Raw genomic sequence first — 18,478 nt, 5'->3', positions numbered from 1 at the left:
GGACCAGATTTCAAATCACTTAGCCACAAAATGATTCCCTTTCCTTTACTATTGGATGCTCATCTTGTTTGTGATGAATGGTGGAGCTGTTTAGTTGTTCAGGTTTTGAACTAGGGCCTGTTTTTCCAGTTCTTCTGGGAAGTCAAACTTAGCATACTTTTAAATCAACTAAAATGAAAGACGACTCTGTCTATTGGTCTATTTATGTGTGGGGGAAAAAAAATAAAAATGCTTTTATTACCATCAGTGACAAGTTAGCTCCAGTTGCTTTTGGGATCAGATAGTTGAAGTTGCACATGTATGCAAGCAAAACTTATTTACCAATGAAATTATATTTCGAAGTCTGAGGAAAGGAATACAAATCAGTAAGGTGATGAAGTTGGAGCTGGCTCATTAAAAAGACAAGTAATCAAAGTAGATTCTGATGATCATGACAGACATCACTCAATCTTCATACTTCAGAGAAGAAATTTTGTATTTTCACTGTCAGAAATACTCATTGTTTTAGTTCATTTTTTTTGCTGAATTCAGTTTTACCACTTCACCTGGAATAATTTCCTACTTGGTGTGTACTGTGATGTTTATTTACAAGTTATCCATTTCCTATTAGAGAGCATAAATGTTACTAATGCATAAAAGTCTAATTCAGTGTGTTTGGTTTCTACAGTGTCAAGAAAACAAATGGTTAGCTTGATTTGGGGAGAAGAAAAGAGAAGTAGTAGTAATACTGTTTGTCTCTTTCTGATTTTAGGATCTACTTACAGTGTGCTGTCCATAATGCCTTCTGATTCTGAAAGCAGCAGTTCTCTGAGTAGCATTGGTGAGTAAAGGATTAATTTAAGAACTTGATGAGCAAATCTTCTGGGAGCTGGGATAACATGGTTTTAAAGTTGTCTTTATGAAGGGTGGAGGGCTTCAAGTCATAGCATCAAAGAAGTTGAACTGTATGATAGAGTTATGCATCTTGACGAGGAAAAAATATATCCATATTGTGTAGTGCAACTTAAGCATTTTTGTATCTGTATGCAGTTGTTGGCAATAAAATCTATGATGTTTTGATACATCAAATGATATAACTATACTGCAAGTTACTGAGTAAAATGATGTAGAAATGGCAATGTTAGGTTTCTGCAAGTCTAGTATGTATATTCATACACATATTTACAGGCATTCATATATGTGGATGCATATAGTTACATAAACAGAAAAATTGTTAGTCAAAAGTATCACAGAAATTGTAAGGCTGTCACCTTGGCTAATAGTATTTGAACATTCCCGTAACTGGCTGCAAGGTACCTTTTTTCTTTTCTTTTTTTTTTTTACCTGAGTGTAATGAGTTGCTTCATTTTCTGCATTTTTAAAGCTATTGGGAAAGAAAAAAAGAAGACTGGAGGAAAAAATAATGTGGACAAAAGCCCTCAAGATGATCTCAGAATAGACATATGGGCTGTTAATCTTCCTATTCTTTACTTATAATTTTATTGTGAAATCCATGTAGAGTCATTGGTCTTGGGTAGGGAATGTATGCTTTTGCATATTTCAAGTTCCATTGTAGTGTCAGGCATCCATGGAGTGCCCTGACAGCACCAGGCAAGTCAGTTGTCTGTTTAAGGATGTGTGTAGACATCTGTTGCAGTCATTGAGGTGAACTTTTAACTCCAACATGCAGGAACAAGATTTTAGGGTTGATTGAACTATTTTTTGAACCTATAGAAAGCAGTGACATGTTAGTCTGATTTTTATCAAGGTCACACTTCTATGCTGCTACCTGAAAGAAGGGTATGATTTGAGTTATTTAAAAAAAAAAGGGAGGGGGGGATGGTCTGGAAGTAGGAAGAGAAGAAAGTTTCGAAGCTTTAGATTGTATTTTCTTTTTGCAGAAAGAACCTTCCAAAGGAAGCTCTTCAAAGGTGAAATACTGTTAAGTTTGGGGAATAATTAGATCAAATAATGCTTGAAATATGAGAGGATGCAGGTGGTCCTTTCTAGTCCCATGTTCCCGGTTTTAATAAAGGAAGGGTATGCATAAGCTTGTTGTTTTTTTCAAGTTTTATAACTTTGTGAATGCACATAGTTGATCCTTTGTACCTGATACTTTATAAATTTGGAAGTAAAGCTAGATTAACAGCTAGTGTTTGCCATCATGGAGAGAACTTTTGCTTCAACAGCTATCATTTGCATGTTACACGTATATAGCCTCCATTTTCCATTTTACTGATTTTCTGTACCTTATGCAAGTGCGGGACTCCTGTTTTCCTGTTTCTGCACATTTATTTAGAATTTGGCAGTTTACTTGTGAAACTTCCTTTATTCCCATATGTGAGTCAGAACTGAATTATTTTGAAACTGTTTTGTTCATTTCATATTTGAAAATGTTGAAGTGCGTACTAAATAACTGGCCTGTGTATTGTACCTTAAGAGCTATCCTTGGAAGTGTTTTATGCCTTTGTGTGCAGTGGTCCAAGTTATTTGAAACAAGAAAAAAGTGACCGTTCTTAAACAAAACTTGTGATCTCCATGCTTTTGTTTTTATCAAATGATTTAAGTAAATTTGGTGTTTAATATTTAATACATTAACAGCCAGGGGATTTCCTTGTTTGAAGCTGTCATGTTCGTTTTATAGCCTGGTTATAGACTTGTTAGTCTTGAATATCATTCTTCTTTCCCAATCATTTTCTCTCCTTCACATCTTGTTCTACAAGAGATAATATTTTTAATGTGTTCTAATATCAATAGCAAATTTTCTCTGCTTAATAACCAACATGTCCTAATAGATGTTTGCAAGTCACTTCAAAGCTGCAGTCAGGTTATTTGAATAGTGACTGATTTGTTGAGTGACAAGCCATCATAACTGAAAATGTTTGTGTGCCAGCTCCCTGAAGGCTTCTTAGGACTTACTTGGATGGAATCCCAACAGATACTGAGTTGTTCTAGTGTTTCAGGAATGTTACATACATCTGCCTTCTACCACTGCTCTCCACCACGTTGGGCGGTGGAAATAAGTTCTTTGCTAGTGAAATGAATGCATTGGTATAAAAAGGTAAATAGCTCATAGTTTAGAGACAATATAAGGTTTGAAATATATCGCTGGACTGTGGATAATTATGTGCACACACATGCATATAAAGGAATATTTAAATTTCTCCACTCACATGTATCTTCCTTGTGTGGTAGAGAAGGGATTTATCTTATTTTTTCTGGGTTCAAAACACATGTTATCGTTAACATTTAATTAATTTTTATTTCTGATGTGCCTAGTTACCATTTGTCAAGCAGCTTGGAAATTTGACCTTTCAGAGAAAATCGTAACAGTATTACGGATGCTAATTTAACCCAGGTAAAGAAGCAGAGAGTCAATCTTAGAATCTTCAACTAGGAGAGATAATCCAAGCTCTTGTAGTCTTTGGGCTCTCACCATAAAACTAAATAGAGAAGAGTATGTCCTTATGTTTCATCTTTTATTTCCAGTCTTAATAATCCTAGCTAATGTTGGAGGCAGTTTCTGCTGCCAGCATTGTCAGTTAAATTATCTTTTTCTGAAAAAGTTCCAAGTAAGCTAGGATGTTGTGAAATTTAAAAGATTCTATCAATTTTACAGCTATGCTGGGTTTGAGTTAATTTATGGAGCTGATGTATATAATAATAATAAGCTTATTTCAGGAAAAAAAAAAGACCTTGATCTAAGGACTAAAATAGTTCTAAGGCAGTTCTTAAAAGACAGGTTGAAGAAGGTGTGGGTTCAACCTCAGTCAAAGCAAACATGGTGTTAGAATTGGGAAAGGAAGAAGAAAAGAGAAAAGATTTTTTTTTTTATCACTGTATGAACCCGTGGTGTGCCCGAGTCTCGGGTTATTTGCATTCCGAATCTTCCATCCTAAGAAAACAGGACAGCAAGCACAGAGCAGGAGCGCAGCTGCACGGTTGTGGAGCAGCTTCTGTGTGGGGAACAGCTGGATACACTGGGTTTCGTTGGTCTGTAAGGGACAATTGTAGACATGTTAGATGCTTGTTAAGTCATCAACGGCTTGAGGAAGGTGAATGGATAATACAAAATTGGATGGGCATCAGCTTAAACTATCATGTGACAAATATTTTCATGTAACTTATACTTGAATCAGAGAGCTTCATTCTAGAGGATACTCTAGGTGTTTACATTTGATGTGGCCTTGACAAACAACTAGACAAGTTCATGAAGGCAAAACCTCTTGCTCAGGTGATTGTCCTGAGCTGACAATTACTAGAGAGAGTAAGAATTCTGGGCAACTTTTTTTTTTTTTTTTAATTATTCTTCAAGATATTTCAGAAGCTGGCATGAAAGTTTGCTCTGTAAAATTGTGGTATCTATTTTCTCATTAGCATCAGTGCTGGAAGTGGTATAAATGCTTTCCACACACTGTCTGTGACAAGTTTCTACCTTCTTTGTGCATATTTTATGGCATGAATAGCTTGGAATTCTGATCCCCAGAAAGTGGGAATAGTAACACAAAATGGTTGTCATGTGGCATAAATGAACTGATGCTAATGATTGTTAATTCTGATATGTGTATGCTGAAACAGAAGTGATCAGCAGATTGTACTTGCTGTGGGACGGGCAAACCTGATAGTAGTGAAATAGAGAAGGAAAATTACTTTTTGTGGATCAATCTGTTAGGTCTTTGGCACCATGATGGACTGCAAAGCTTTCTCCCGCATTTCGTGAATGCATGAGGAAATCCTTGCTGACCGACTTTTTTTTTTTCTAATGGTACTTGAAAAAAATGTAATAAATGAATAAGCACACTGTGTACCTACCTTTGCTTTACGTTGGCTTAATTCTGTCCATGTCAGATGCTCCATCGCTGTTTTTGTTTTTCCGTGTGTAATAGTGTTCATCTTTTTAAAATTCTGTTCTTAGCGAGTTAACTGTTTATTTGTTAAGTTCGGTCAGAAAAAAAGGCTGGTTACATCTCACAGTTTTGGTATTACAGAGTACAGATTAATATGGGGAAGGCATTCATTGTGCAGTGTAATGTGCGTGTCCCTCATGTTTGTTTTCTCTCGCTTCAATTTGCGGCTGGAACTACTTTCTCTGTTTATTCTGCTGTATGCTCTGTGGCTGTGTCTGCAGGCTCTCAGTAGCCGGGCAGGCACTTGGACCCTTCAGGGCAGGACAGGCTGGTGACGTTCATCAGAGAAGCAGCAGTTCCCACAGGAAGACAAGAAAATGACCTTGCCTGTCTGTTCGTGTCCCAGTGCAGAACTAATTGTGAAAGAGGAAGAATGTCTCTTTGAGGGGCAAAGGTCTTTTGAGGGAAAAAATTAAGCTTTCTGACAGTTAGTTCCAAAATGAGAAGAATATAGAAAGAGAGGCATGAATTCTTAAGGTAGAGCTAGCTGTAAATGCACAAGGTGATTCTTCAAAGTATGTTGGAAGTCCATGCATCTTCGCTGTATGTTTTTCTAGGTTAGAGTCAGGATTTTTAAATTTACAAAATCATTGTCTTCATCCATGAGCTTTTCTATTACCATAATAGCCTTAATTATTGTTGTAAACATGGAACGTTGGTCCAATGTGTTCGTCCAATAGGAAAGTAAGGGATTTTTGGTAGGTATTGAAGAAATGTTACTAAAAGGGTTTTGATGCTCCTAAGCATAGGTTCCTCTCTAACTTCTTAGCTTTTTAAATAACCTGTGAACTTTTTTTTCCTTTGTTTTTATGATAAGCAGGATGACAATAAGTAGTCTCTTCACACTTATTTCCTTACAATAAACTAAGGTACAGCGTGACCTGTTTAATACTGCTGTTGCTGGGGTTTTTGTTTGTTTGGAGTGGGGGGAAATAGGCTTTTCTTGACAATTATACCATGAAGTAGCAATATGTTTGCATGATTAGGTGTTAGGTAGGATTCTTGAAACAGAACAAGGTTTTCTTTCACTGACCACAGTAACTGTTTCAGTGTTTCATGCACTTTTCACTGTCCCAAAACAGGAAAGCACACAAATGGATGGGATTTGGAGCCAGACTGTCAAATTCTTCTCCCTCTCGTGTTGCTGCAGGTGTATATTCACAGGGAATTTTTTCCTCTTTAGCCTTCAGTAGCTGTTCCAGTCCTGATTTGAGAAGAGAGCAAGGAGCGATGTAACATGTATAATTACTGATATGACTCACAGAAGAATGTAGGGCCACTCTATAGCAAACACTGTGCTGTTATCCCAGCTTTTTCCCCTTCCCCTGCTTAGAGGGGCTTGCAGGGCATGATGGATACAGCAGGAATGAAATCCCAGCCACACGTGGTAGAAGTGGTTGAGTAGAAGCCAGGGTATCAGACCTGGAGAAAGAATTGGCTCTTCATAGATGTATCTGCCTTTTTGTCTGTTTAGTCTGTAGATAAATACACTACAGAGTGACAGGCTATTGTACTCTACAAATTTTTCTCGTGTATCTTCCTTACCATTCAAAATTTGTTTAGATGACAGTATTTTCTTTGTTCCCTTAATTTCCTTCCTTTTCTTTCCCCTGTATTAATAAAGTTCATGCTGTGCATGGGAAATAGTTTTGATAGCACTGGGGGGTGGTGGTGGTGATGGTGGTGTCACTGTTAATTCCCAAAAGAGTTATGATATAAGCTGCTGTAATCCCTGCATCCCACCATTGTGCTTCAGCCCCACCTTTTTCCCCACAAAGGAATAAATCCTCATTAAATTGTTATGCTCTCTATGTATTTCCTTTCTCTTTGCTCTCTGTTAGTCACAAAGATTTTTGTGTGTAAATAGAAGCATCCTTCATCTGCCCACTCCCCGTGCCCAGCAGACTCTTTGAATGGAGCTACAATCCTGCATCTCTGACATCAGAATAATTATTTATGGAGATGGAGTGCCTGGCGTGCCAGGCACAGAACAACAGTGTTACTTTAGGAATTGGATAGAGCCCAGTACCAGAGCTGTATGTGACAGTCACTGGCCCATCTCCCACTTGACCAGTAATGGTAATGGAGAGGGAAAGAGCACAGAATAAAGAAACCTTTTGTTTGGTAGTTTTTTGTTTTATAATGTGCCAGTTTGTATAGTGCACTCAGACATTTGACTTGTATAATTTTGAAGATAAATGTTCAGCAAGCATTGAACTGAACTTGTATGACACAGTCTTGGACAACCAGTGCCAGGCAGCCCTGCTTGAGCAGGGAGTTTGGACCAGATGTCCTCCTCCAGAGCTCCCTTCCAACCTTGGCTGTTCTGTGAACTATTCTAAGCTCATATGTCAGAGGTGACTTGTAGGGTACGCTGAAGTCAGTTCTAGTGCCAATGCGCCAGACTGGCGCAAGGGTCCATTCCTGTTGATGTTCAGGAATAGATGACGTAGGCAAGACGGTGGAAGTATTCAGGAGATGTGCATCTTGGACTTCTGTTTGTTTTTTCCAAAGTGTGGTATAGTTTTAACTTCCTAATGTCAGGTTAATCTCAGTCTCAGTTTCTTGCTGTACAGTAAGTATTCTGTACAGTATCAGCTACCACACTGTATAGCATTGTCTGAAACCTCCATAGATTTAACATTACAGGGAAAGAGATGCTAACTACTGAGTCACTTAATTCCAGCTACTTAGGAGGAACCGAGTGATAGTTCCTATGAGTATTAAGTTACTGGGAATTTATATGAATACCGTACGTACAGTGTATCTTGAGTTCTTTACCCTACCTTGATATACTCAAACTGAATAAACAGTCCAGACAAGAAGTGTTGTATTTTTGAAGTACACTCTTAAAATATTTGAAGTATTTTTACTCTTGCTGTATCCCAGCAGATTTTTTTGGACCTGTAAGGAAGGTTGGAAGGCTTGTTCTGACTCGTTGCCTGTAGATGATGTAACATCAGCCAAAGGCCACCCTGCTTATACTTCAGCATGAAATTGTCAAATTTGTTTGCTACAGGAAGTAGTAATGCAACATCTTAATTACTTTCTGTGCCTATATGGATTATCTACTTGACTTCCCATCTTTTTTTTCTTATTTTTTATTTTCCGGGCTCCTTTGTCCCTTTTTATGGTAGGCAGGTAAGTCATTGCTCTGACTCCCGTTCTTTGGGGGAAAAAAAAAAAGTCTCTATGAATTTATTTAGTCTATGCTTCAAGAGTTTTGATACCAAGTGTCCAATAATACGCTATTGACCTAAGCAATGTTTTGCCATGACAGGATTATAGTTTCTGGAATCAAGCCATTATTTAAATATCTTAGTAACGTAATATAACTTCAAAGTTTTCTTTTAATGCTTTCAAAAAAAAGTGATTCTTCTTCCCCTCCTTGTTGCACAGTGTTCTTTTTTAATCTTTATTTTTTCAGAAACGTGTAAAAGAAACAAGCAGTTACGTTTGGGAATCAGGCAATAGCTCTGAGGACAGTCTGCCGCATTACGCTTTTTTATGATGCATGTTAAATAGAATGACATTATATTCTTCTTCATTTTTCAAAACTATAGCAAGATACTAATGAGTGAATTTCCAGAATGGAATAGGCTCTCCATCTGCATTTCTATAATTTCCTTCTTTCCATATCTAAATCTGAGTTGTTGTGATTACAGCTGTCAATCTTGTATCCCCTGTACTCTTCATCATGTATTTAAGCCTCTGTCTTGCAGCTGAAACCATGCTATTATTCCAGCTGTTCAGTTCTTTGCAACTGGCATCACTCTTTTAGTCCTAAGTGGTTTTTTTGGCCCTTCCCTGTTAGTATCACTGTGCTGCCTTTTACTAGGTGAATTTCCATTCCCGTCTGTAACAAACACCATCATTGGCGCTATCCTTTTATGACTTTCTCTTGCAGTCATCAGGTGTCATATGTCTGTCCACACTGATCTCTTCCAACTTTGACTTGAACCAACAGTGTTTCCTTGCTTAACATTTTGTTAGCTTATCAGCGGGACAGGCTATTTACAGGTAGTTTTTCACTAATTGCAATTCAAGTGCTTAATCTGAGGCCCTTCATTCTTACTCCAAAGCAAACATTACGCCCCTCCCATCTGATAATAATTCCTTCCCCACAATGTGTAGTCTTTCTTTCACCGCTTCATGTTGGCCATTTTGACAACTGTCTTTTTATATTACTGTTGTTTCCATTTATTGCCTCACACTTCGTACAGCTGTGCATAACAAAGTAATTGTTTTCAGTATTCATAGGAAGTGTTCAATTACAGGTGTGGTTTATGATACTCCTTCAGTGATAAACACTGTTTCATTGTTGGAAAAAGTCGTTTCCCTTCCCTTTGCTTCCCCCTCCTTGACAGTCAGTCTGTAGATCTCTCTTTTTTGTTAACGTTTTCAGGTTTTGTGCTAATGCAAACACAAACTTTACATTTGATGAAGACACCTGGACGGTTGTCACTTGTTCCTTTGTCAGCATGTGCTAACATTACACCTGCTGAAGAGTCACAAATGATGCAGAAAACTTGTTAAGAATGCTTCCAGTACAGCACATCAGGATCCTTTTGGGCATCCCAGCCTTTGACCTTCTACCTCCATCCCAGTCGTTCTCTCTATTCAGAAGTCATTTTTTCTTGTGTGTAAAGTTTGACCTCAACAGTTGAGGTAAACTGCTTTCTATAGATTTAAATCCTATGTAATTTGCTTTTTCTTTGATCTGAGTAGTACATGTTAAGTTTACTGGAAGCAAGGCTTATGAAATTACTCTCTTCCACAAACTTAGAGTAACTTTTCGCTTTGGTTCATGAATCATATAGGTTATCCTTAATCTCTTTGCCTGATTTTCAGTGTGTTTATTAATAACCACCTTCTCTTAACTACTAAGCTCTTTGAACAGCTTTATTGTATTCTTACTGACTTATGGCATCCATTTCCTTGTAGCTATGTGTTGATATGTAGTCATGCAGTGTTCTTTCAACTTCTGTCACTTCAGAAGTACTTGAGAATTGTTCAGCGGACGTGATGCTCTTTTTAAAAACTAGTAACAACAAAAAAAGTTAACTTTGTTGATATATAGTCTTGGGAGGGGGGGATTTATTTATTTTTTATTTTTTTTACATTGCCTGTAATAAATCAGTTTGAATTACTTCTTGGACTCTTAAGGATTCTGCTTGTAAACCTGTAATTAGTATCTGACCACTTCATGACATTTCACATGCTACAGTATCTTCTTAATGTTTGGCAGCTGACTGATGGAATTCCTGAAGAGTCCATCTGTAATGATTTGAATGGGAATACAGCATGTGTGAATACCCATCTCCTGCACTCCAGACAGCACGTCTGGAACACGGTGTCGTTACTACTCCCTGAGGTCCTTTATCAGTCTGTGCATTCAGGAAATCCTTTTGGTGTCAGCAGTTTTCTTTCAGGACTGTAAAACAGTATGGTGGAATGATGCTCAGAACTCCCTCAGGAAAAACCTCGAAGGGGTGAGTGTTGGCAGGTCTCAGCCCTTCGGTCGGGGTGCAGCAGCTGACCCTAGCAGTTGTCCTGCTCAGGTTTGCATGGGGTTCTTGAGCCCAAGTTATACTTTTGCTGTGTGGTTGTAAGCCTTCCAAAGGGTTTGATCTTTCCCACAAGGGAGCTCTTGGCTACTCAGTTGCAGAAGCTTCAGCTGTATTTTCATGGTTACGGTACAGGTTTACAGATTTTATTCTCTGTTTTATTTTACTGAAGAAAAGTTCTGCAGGGAATTTTTGAACTGACATACCTGGTATTTTTTCTCCTTCCTTGTAATTACTGGGTATTAGATTGGGATTATCATTCATGTTGATCTTTCCAGAACCACTGTTCAGTTCTTTCTCAAGTCTTAAGTTTATCTAAGTTGAGGTTTGTTTCACATTCTGGACAGTTGATTTAGCTTGTTATATTCTGTATAAAGGCAAATACTGAAGTGTTATATGTTTTTGTTCTTGCACGTTACATAATCTTTGCTGCTTTCATAACCTATTAAGTTATCTGTCTGTCAGATGAAACTCTTTCCACTGTTCAGTATTGTACTTTTCAGTTTCCCTTCCTCCATGCATTGCTGCTTGTTTTCATTAATGATTTATTTCACTTGCAAGGCAGTTCTGTTCTCTGATCTGTTATTTGAAGACCACTTCAAAAGATACATATGAGGAAATATATCTAAATGATAGTTTTTGTAATGTAATCCCATTCTAGTCCTTGTAAATTACTGAGAGCAAGTCAATATTTTATCTTGTACAGACCTACAACTTGCGTAGGTCTTCCTGAGCTTAGGGAGAAACCCTCCCTATTGGTCATACTTTGCAACACAACTTATTTCTTGTTCTGCAAAATTCTTTTTGTTTTATTAACATGTTCTTTCATGATTTACAAGGCCATAAAGAAATGATATTCTGACTATCCATGTTGTTTTTTTTGGCATGAAAGCAGTGAGGAAGGCTCAGCTGTACAATGACTAGTCTGATTGCTTGCAAGCAAGAATCGGCACAAATTTTTAAGATGACATGAAAAAATTCAAGTAAAAATTGAAGCATTATGTTAGCTTATGATAGATTGCATTTTGAATTGGTTAACACTCATACAAGTGTATTTCTCAGAGTAAATTAATGAGTTTATTATAACTTAAAATATATTCATGGTATTTCTTAAAAACAAAACAAACAAAAAAACAGTTGTTCATGCATTGGTGCTCATTTTCCTACCTCAACAAGGTCTTGTTTCAGTGTTATACATCTTGGTCAGTTAAAAAAATTCGCAGTCCTATTTCTCTTCATGTTGTGTGTTTCAAAGAGTGCACTACCCCACACCCAAATAATGGGGATGACATGAAAATGAAGTTAACAGTGCTGTCGTTTCTATGTGGTTGTATTATCTCTTGACTCATTGATGATTAGGAAAATCATCAATAATTGTATTTGGTATGTACCATGTTCATGGATCTTTGTGATTTCTGTGAAGTCAGGTGTTTGAACTACAGTTAGGGAAGATGTGATTGCTTCAGATTCTTTTTTTTTTTTTTAATACAGCATATGTTGGAAAATCTGCTTTAGTTTAAGTTCATGTGTACTCAGGACTTAATGCATATACTGCGTTGGAGTCAGAACTTATTTTGTCCATAACACACCCTCAGCGTAGGGCTGTTTCAGGCGTTAGTGGAGCACAGCTTACCTGGAGGCTGGCCAGCAAGGTGGCTTGCATACTGTTGTGTTCTCAGTGCCAAAGTGGACCTAACATGAAAAATGAGTTTTGAGGCTTACCGAAGCAGATGAATGAGTTGTACTTGGCAAGATGTGCAGTAAATCCATTTTAACAAATGCTGGTTATCTGAGAAAGCAGGTAAGTTACTGTAAGGTGGCATCACTTGGATAATGGAAATTTAGCCGTTAGGCTTGTACATTTTAAGACCAGTTTGTCTAGTTAAAGAGCAGAAAGTAAGTACTGTTGCGTAAAATATGCAGTCAGATGGAAAAAGAATACAAAGCTGGAAGCACAGGTTGCTTTCCTTACACTGCATCAGGATGTCAAATGCAATAAAGGGCTTTTAGCATCCAGCTATAAAAGCCCCTTTAAAGGAAATGAAGAATGTTGAATTTTTCTGATGAAAGAGAAGTTTACTGAAGCTTTTTGGAGTGTCCACAAATTTGATTTAACATTGTTAGATTAAACTGAGCAATGATATTCTTTTTGGACTCCTTCTAAGGTTAGGAAGGGGAATATACGAACTGCATTGATCTGAATTTTTATAGCACTTAAATCTTGGCTGGTATTAAACACTGACAATATCATCACTGAGTTTGACATGCAGGTATTTGTTGATGTGCATGTAAAAAGGGACGAGTAAAAGAAAAAACAATTTCTGATACTAATATTAATGGTTTCACATTAGTCAAGAAAGCTTCTTTCCTAAGGTTAGCTAGCTTGTCTTTATGTAAAGCAGCCTTGCCTTGCTTGGCATAGCTTTGGGACTGAATTTGCCGAAGACCATGCAGCCTGTCAGTACTTGAATTAGAGTGTGTTTATCTACCTTTTCACTTCTTTATGAAATGATCCTACTCATGTCCAAACGGTTCCAAGTTAATATGCGTTTTGACTTTTGCATTTGTTTTTTTCCCCTATTTATTCCTTACATCATGAACCTAGGATAGTGCATGTTTATTATTTTTGGTTTCTGTATAATCTTTCCTTAAAAACTATGTAGAATGATTTCTATTGTAGAAAATAAAAACAGTGAAAAGAAAGGAGAACTGTGTTTCAAGTGTGAGATCCTTGGCCCTCACGGAAGAGGGGTCTTCTGGATGGAGGAGGGGACTAGAGTAGTGAGAGAAAAACTCAAATGCAGCTTCCATTTAGAATTCTTTAGAGCAATGTAAATCTGTCTTTGTGTCTTTCTACAGAAGACAGGTTGTTCCTGCAGTTCTTAATTTCTTCATTTGCTATTAAAGCGTTTGCGTGCACTGTTTTGCAATAGCTAAAATTAAAAATGAGAGTATGCTCCCAAATTGTCTTCACAGAATTACAGGAGCAGCTGAAGGGAGTAAGAACAATGATCCTTACGCTGTATGTATGGAAGTCATAACCCTAATGTTACTTTGGTGTGGAAACTTCAGCACAGGTAGCTCTACTTAAAAATTGGAGGGAGTTTTTGCATTCCGTAATACCTTCTTGAACTGGGTTTAGAGGAAGAAAATAAATAATAATAATAATAAAGAAGTCAATCCTTGCAACTCATTAGCACTTGATCAGATGAAATAACTTTGAAATTCTTTATCTTTGAAAAGACAAAGATCCGTGATCATTATTTTATGAATGGATCTCTTGTTGTTTCATTTAAAAAAAAAAAAAAAGGCACTATAAAGGCACATCTTCGAAAGCTAATGCCAAGTAGTTCTAGAACTTCTTTTGGGTAGAATACAGTAAATTCCGGTATACATCAGGACTTCAACTTTCACATTTGCAACCTGTATCTTTGCTGTCATGTGTCTACGATTAAAATGGGTAGAAATAAAATCAGAGATGAATTAATTGTCAGCATGTTGTGAAACGTAATATATCAGACTGTCATCTCTTAGGTGGAAGACCTCTTTGTATTGATATCTGAGGTATCGGAGAAGACAGCAGACATCATTCATTGCTCATCTCTGATATTAAGAAAACAGAATAAGATCGCACCAAACTCTTTAATGTATGACTGCCCCTTAGAGGAAATCTGATGTGCTCTCCAGTTACAGTTATTGTCATGTGCTCATTTTAACCGGTGTTAACATGGAGCCTATCTCTCATAATTTGCTGGCAAGTCAAATCTTTATGTACTGGACTGATAAGTTGTGACATATGAAAACATGAGTTGTCTTTTAAAAAAAAAAAAAAGGCAGTAGCACATAGCATAGTGTGTATGTGAGGCTGAAGGAGCAGGAAAAGAGCCCCTATGCTGTAGCAGTTTCTTGGTTGTTGGGCTACCTTGGTATATTTTTTTTCTACTTGATTTTTTTTTTTTGAAGCATGGAACATGTCTCTTCTCTCTAAGTAACCTTGTATCTATGAGTTCTTTGTCACTGTTGTAGCTTTCGAGGTCTTTGCAATTGTGACTGCTAGTTATTTGTCTTCTCTTTGGTAACTTGTAAGTAGGGGGGAAGCAAGGGGCCTACTTGCGCAAAATTAACTTGCAACATGGATAGGGTTTTTCCGATAATGTAAAGTCTGACTGAATTGAGTTGTTCTTCTGCCAACTCGCTGTTGAAAACTCCCACAAGTTACTTTGGTTTTGAACGGGATTCTGCAACCAAAAGTATGTGATTTTTTTGTTGTTGTTGTTAGCACTGACATCTTCGGTGAAGTTGTGTTGTTCTTGTGAGGAGTTTTCTAACTGTCAGTTATTTGTCTTTTGGTCAGGTACAACTGGTAAAGCATCATCTCCACCACCTGTAACAGACACAAGACAGATGAGCGAGAAGCTGGAGACGATACTATTTCAGCTCCGTCAGGTAACTCGAGAGAGGGATGAGCTGCGCAAGCGACTTGCACTTTCATCTCCTGGATCGACTTTTGATGACTGCAGGTAAAAATAAAAATAAAACAAATGTACATTTGAATTCAGTCTTCAGGAGTATTTTCAAGTGTCTTGTCTCCTGCTTGCTTGTAAAGCAGCAATAATATTGCAGTGCAGTTATGTTGCCTGTAAGGTACCTGCTTTGTGGTGATGTACATGTAGGTGACCATATCCAGGTTTCAGAGCTGCATGTTGGATGTCTCCTCCTGCTTTTTACAGTAGTTTTGCTGTGGGATTGAGGGGAATAGGGCTCAACTCTTTCTTGAGGAAAGCAAGCAAGCAAGTTGTTGAGGATTCCTAGGTTATGTTACAGAAAGAGGTGGAAGATTGTGTGTTTGAAGAGTTTGCGGTTTTGAAGTGGTGATTAATTGAGTATTTTGTCCATAGGAGATGAGGTCCTGAGGTTTGAACCAGTGAACTGATGTTGAGAGAATGTTTTATCATTCATTCCTTAGTTAACCTCATTAGGCTCCCCACTCTGGGATGGTTGCAAGGGATACTGTAGGGCTTGAGGACTTTTGTGTTCTGTCAGAGGGTCTCAAAGAGTTTCAGGGATGGGAGAGGAAAAGGTTGTCAAATGTTAACATCATCTGCTGAGCTTTGTGTTACTTTTTGCTCACACCAAGGAACTTCTTATTTGAAGTCAGTAGAGCTTAGGCATTGAGGATTTTACAGCTTAGAATATTGTTCTCTATAATCCCGACTACTATTAATAAAGTTCTGATGAGCTGTCCTCTAGACTGGCCCAGTTTTCTCTTTTTAGTTGTCAAATCATTTTTCTGCCAATGTAGGATTTGTATGTTGTGGAAAATATAAATGTTTACAGCTTAAAAAAATCTCATTAAAATAAACATTGTGTTTGTGCAGTGCTTGGACAGTTTGTTAGATGGAGGATGCTACTTTCCAAAAAAAAATTAAGTATTTGATGAGGTCGAAATGAATGAAGATGATTAGATGATGATTAGATGACTTACTGTTTTCCTTTAGTGAAGAAGGAAATTACTGCTCTCATCTAAATATACATCTATGGTTTGTGAAAATGTGTTGGTATTTTTCACTTTGTTTTTTCAAAACAAAGTTTTTTTTATTTTTCACTTTTTGTTTTTTCACTTCATATAAAAGTAATCGTCAACCTTCCAAGAGTTAAAGCCCAGATATTGCCAGCTACCACCCTGAATTGTCAAGTCTGAAAGACTACTGTTTAGGTGGTGACTCTGACAAGCCAAAAGGCTTTGGCTTTCCTATCTGCATGTGCTGCTTCAAAAATCACTGTACCAAACACAGGTGGTGTAGAGACAAATCTTGACACGTTATGGTGGCATGCTTAGAAATGGTTGCAGCTTGCAACACGTTCGTAGGCTGGGCTGTGCTGGTTGTGAAGGCTGGCAGTTACAAAATTGAGAGCTGTTTTCAAAAACTGGTGTTGACTAAGTCCAGAGCAATGGAAGAGGAGCCACAGAAGTGGATTGTGATGAGCTGAATCAGATTAGCACGTGTCATTCTGCTGGACAGGAGTAGGATTGCTCATGCTGTGCTTGAGTCACTTGACAGTGACTACGCACACATGTGTTGCCGTGATTAAGCAAAGATTTAACTAAACTATTTAGTGTGATCAAGGTGAGCTTTATATACTTACATTTGATGTTAGTAATTATAGTATTTCCCTTAGAGAACTGCAATACAGAGAAAACACCTAAAAACTGCTTTTGAGAAAGGACTGGTTTATGTGCACTCTGTAATTGTTGTTGTTCATGGACCTGCTATTGTAAATGAAAATGTTTTAAAGTTGTTGGTCAAGCATTGTCCACAGGAAGGTTGGAGCTGCTCTTGGCATTAGCTTTGACATCCTAATCAAATATATCTAAACGTCAGTCTTGATGTGGCCCTCATTTATGATCAGGGTGATTCCCTTGGGATGCAGAGTATTTTTAGAGTTGTTATAGGAATATCAGAACAACAGTTGGACCTCTGACCATAGCATTTGAAATTTTTTTGTATAATTTGTATCTTGTTTGAACCAATGCTTTCAAAGCAATAACTGGTGCCTCTCCTTTATTGAAATTATAATATTTTGTGTGTTCTGGTGCAATTTAGCATTATACTGTGGTGGTCTTATTTAAATGAGATTCAATCACTATGTGGTTTTGAATGGATTGCTTTATTTCAAGAGTTAATTTTTTGACTTCTGACCAATGTTTAGTTACATATCCATATTCTTGCTGATTAATAAGCCCTTGAAACAGTAGTGCAGGACATAACTGCCTTGGCAGTGCAGGTGTTCTGTTCCATGTAGATGAACTAGAGTGCGGGAGGTTACTGGTGGCATTGTTTGTTTCTCATTGTGTAGGTAGGCTAACTTTTGTATTTACCATGGTATCTTTGTTTATAGGATTTCTGTTTAGAATTATGCTTCAGCAATATATGAAATACAGGTGTGATTGATGTTAGATATGTTTAAGTTCTCACCATAGCTTTGAGGCTGACTTAAGTTATTTTTTAGAGAAAAAAAAAAATGCACAAATATTTTGCAGGAATGTGCATTTATGATTACAAGCTTAATATGAACATGTGTTAATGGAACTTCAGCTTACAGATTCAGTTGAACTAAACCATGCTTCAATTAATATTCTCATTTTAATGACTGTGGGACAGATGATGTCTGCCTACGATGATTTCACCCTAAAGAGTAATTTAAATCAATACTTGTGTTTTTAGTGATTTTGTCAAGGGTGTGAACATCTCAGGTAGTTTTACTTACACTAACTGGGGTTATATTTTCAAAGAGAAATTAACACTGCAATAGTTATGGTAATATGTCTGTAACACTGTATGAATGAAGTATTTCTTTGTACACCCATAAACAGTGAAGTAAAAACAAACAGAAAATCTTCCAAGCAAACATCGAAAAGACATCCCTGAAGATCTGACTTTATATGTTACTTTATACAAATTTGGCTTTTAATTGTTGTTACAGTATGTCAGTTGAGGAAGGGATTTTTTTTCCTTTGACTTTGTTTTTCCCAGGAGCACTTGTTCAGGGAGGAAGGAGAAAAAGAGGAATTAAAATTGAAGACCTTACTACTCTGCAACCTAAACACAAGTAGGTTGCGAAAATGCACCTTCAGATCTCGCACACATTCCCTGAGCATCTGTGAATCAGATGTGACTGCTATTTATTTTTCTGTTACTATCAGCACTGCAGCCATGCAAAACCGTTTTATTTCGATTCAGATGCCAGCTGAATTTCTGTTCCAGAATCCACGCTGCTGTTCTTACATGAAGCAAAGAGGATTGTGGTTACTTCTCAGGCAGAGCTTACAGTGAAGCCATTCAGGGGGGAGAATGTTGGCAAGGAAAGAGAGAAAGGGTGATCTGTGCAGCAGTAGAGCAAATATGATAGGAGAATAAGCAGTCAAATTAGACATCAATTAATATCTTTCTTTTCTTGTTGTTTGTCAGAGGTGTGAGACCTGGGCGATGCCATAGAGACAGCTTTCAGTAGCTTCATTCTGAA

General features: G+C 37.4%; 1 protein-coding gene across 39 annotated transcripts in view; it reads left to right on the top strand.

Annotated features, from left to right (window-relative positions):
• Window positions 1-18,478, top strand: part of DLG5 (discs large MAGUK scaffold protein 5) — a 170,732-nt gene that overhangs the window by 39,238 nt on the left and 113,016 nt on the right. For 38 of the 39 annotated variants that reach the window (XM_083843565.1, XM_083843564.1, XM_083843563.1 and 35 more), the window contains exons 2-3: window positions 752-820; window positions 14,808-14,973. In XM_083843565.1, coding sequence (XP_083699691.1) covers window positions 752-820; window positions 14,808-14,973 — 235 coding nt within the window. The remainder of the gene's footprint in view (window positions 1-751; window positions 821-14,807; window positions 14,974-18,478) is intronic. The other variant, XM_083843566.1, reaches the window with a different exon arrangement.

The sequence above is a fragment of the Anser anser genome (assembly GCF_964211835.1).
Source record: "Anser anser genome assembly, chromosome: 7".
Taxonomy (NCBI): domain Eukaryota; kingdom Metazoa; phylum Chordata; class Aves; order Anseriformes; family Anatidae; genus Anser; species Anser anser.
The sequence above is the reverse complement of the archived record's forward strand: the minus strand, read 5'-3'. Positions and strand labels throughout refer to the sequence as shown.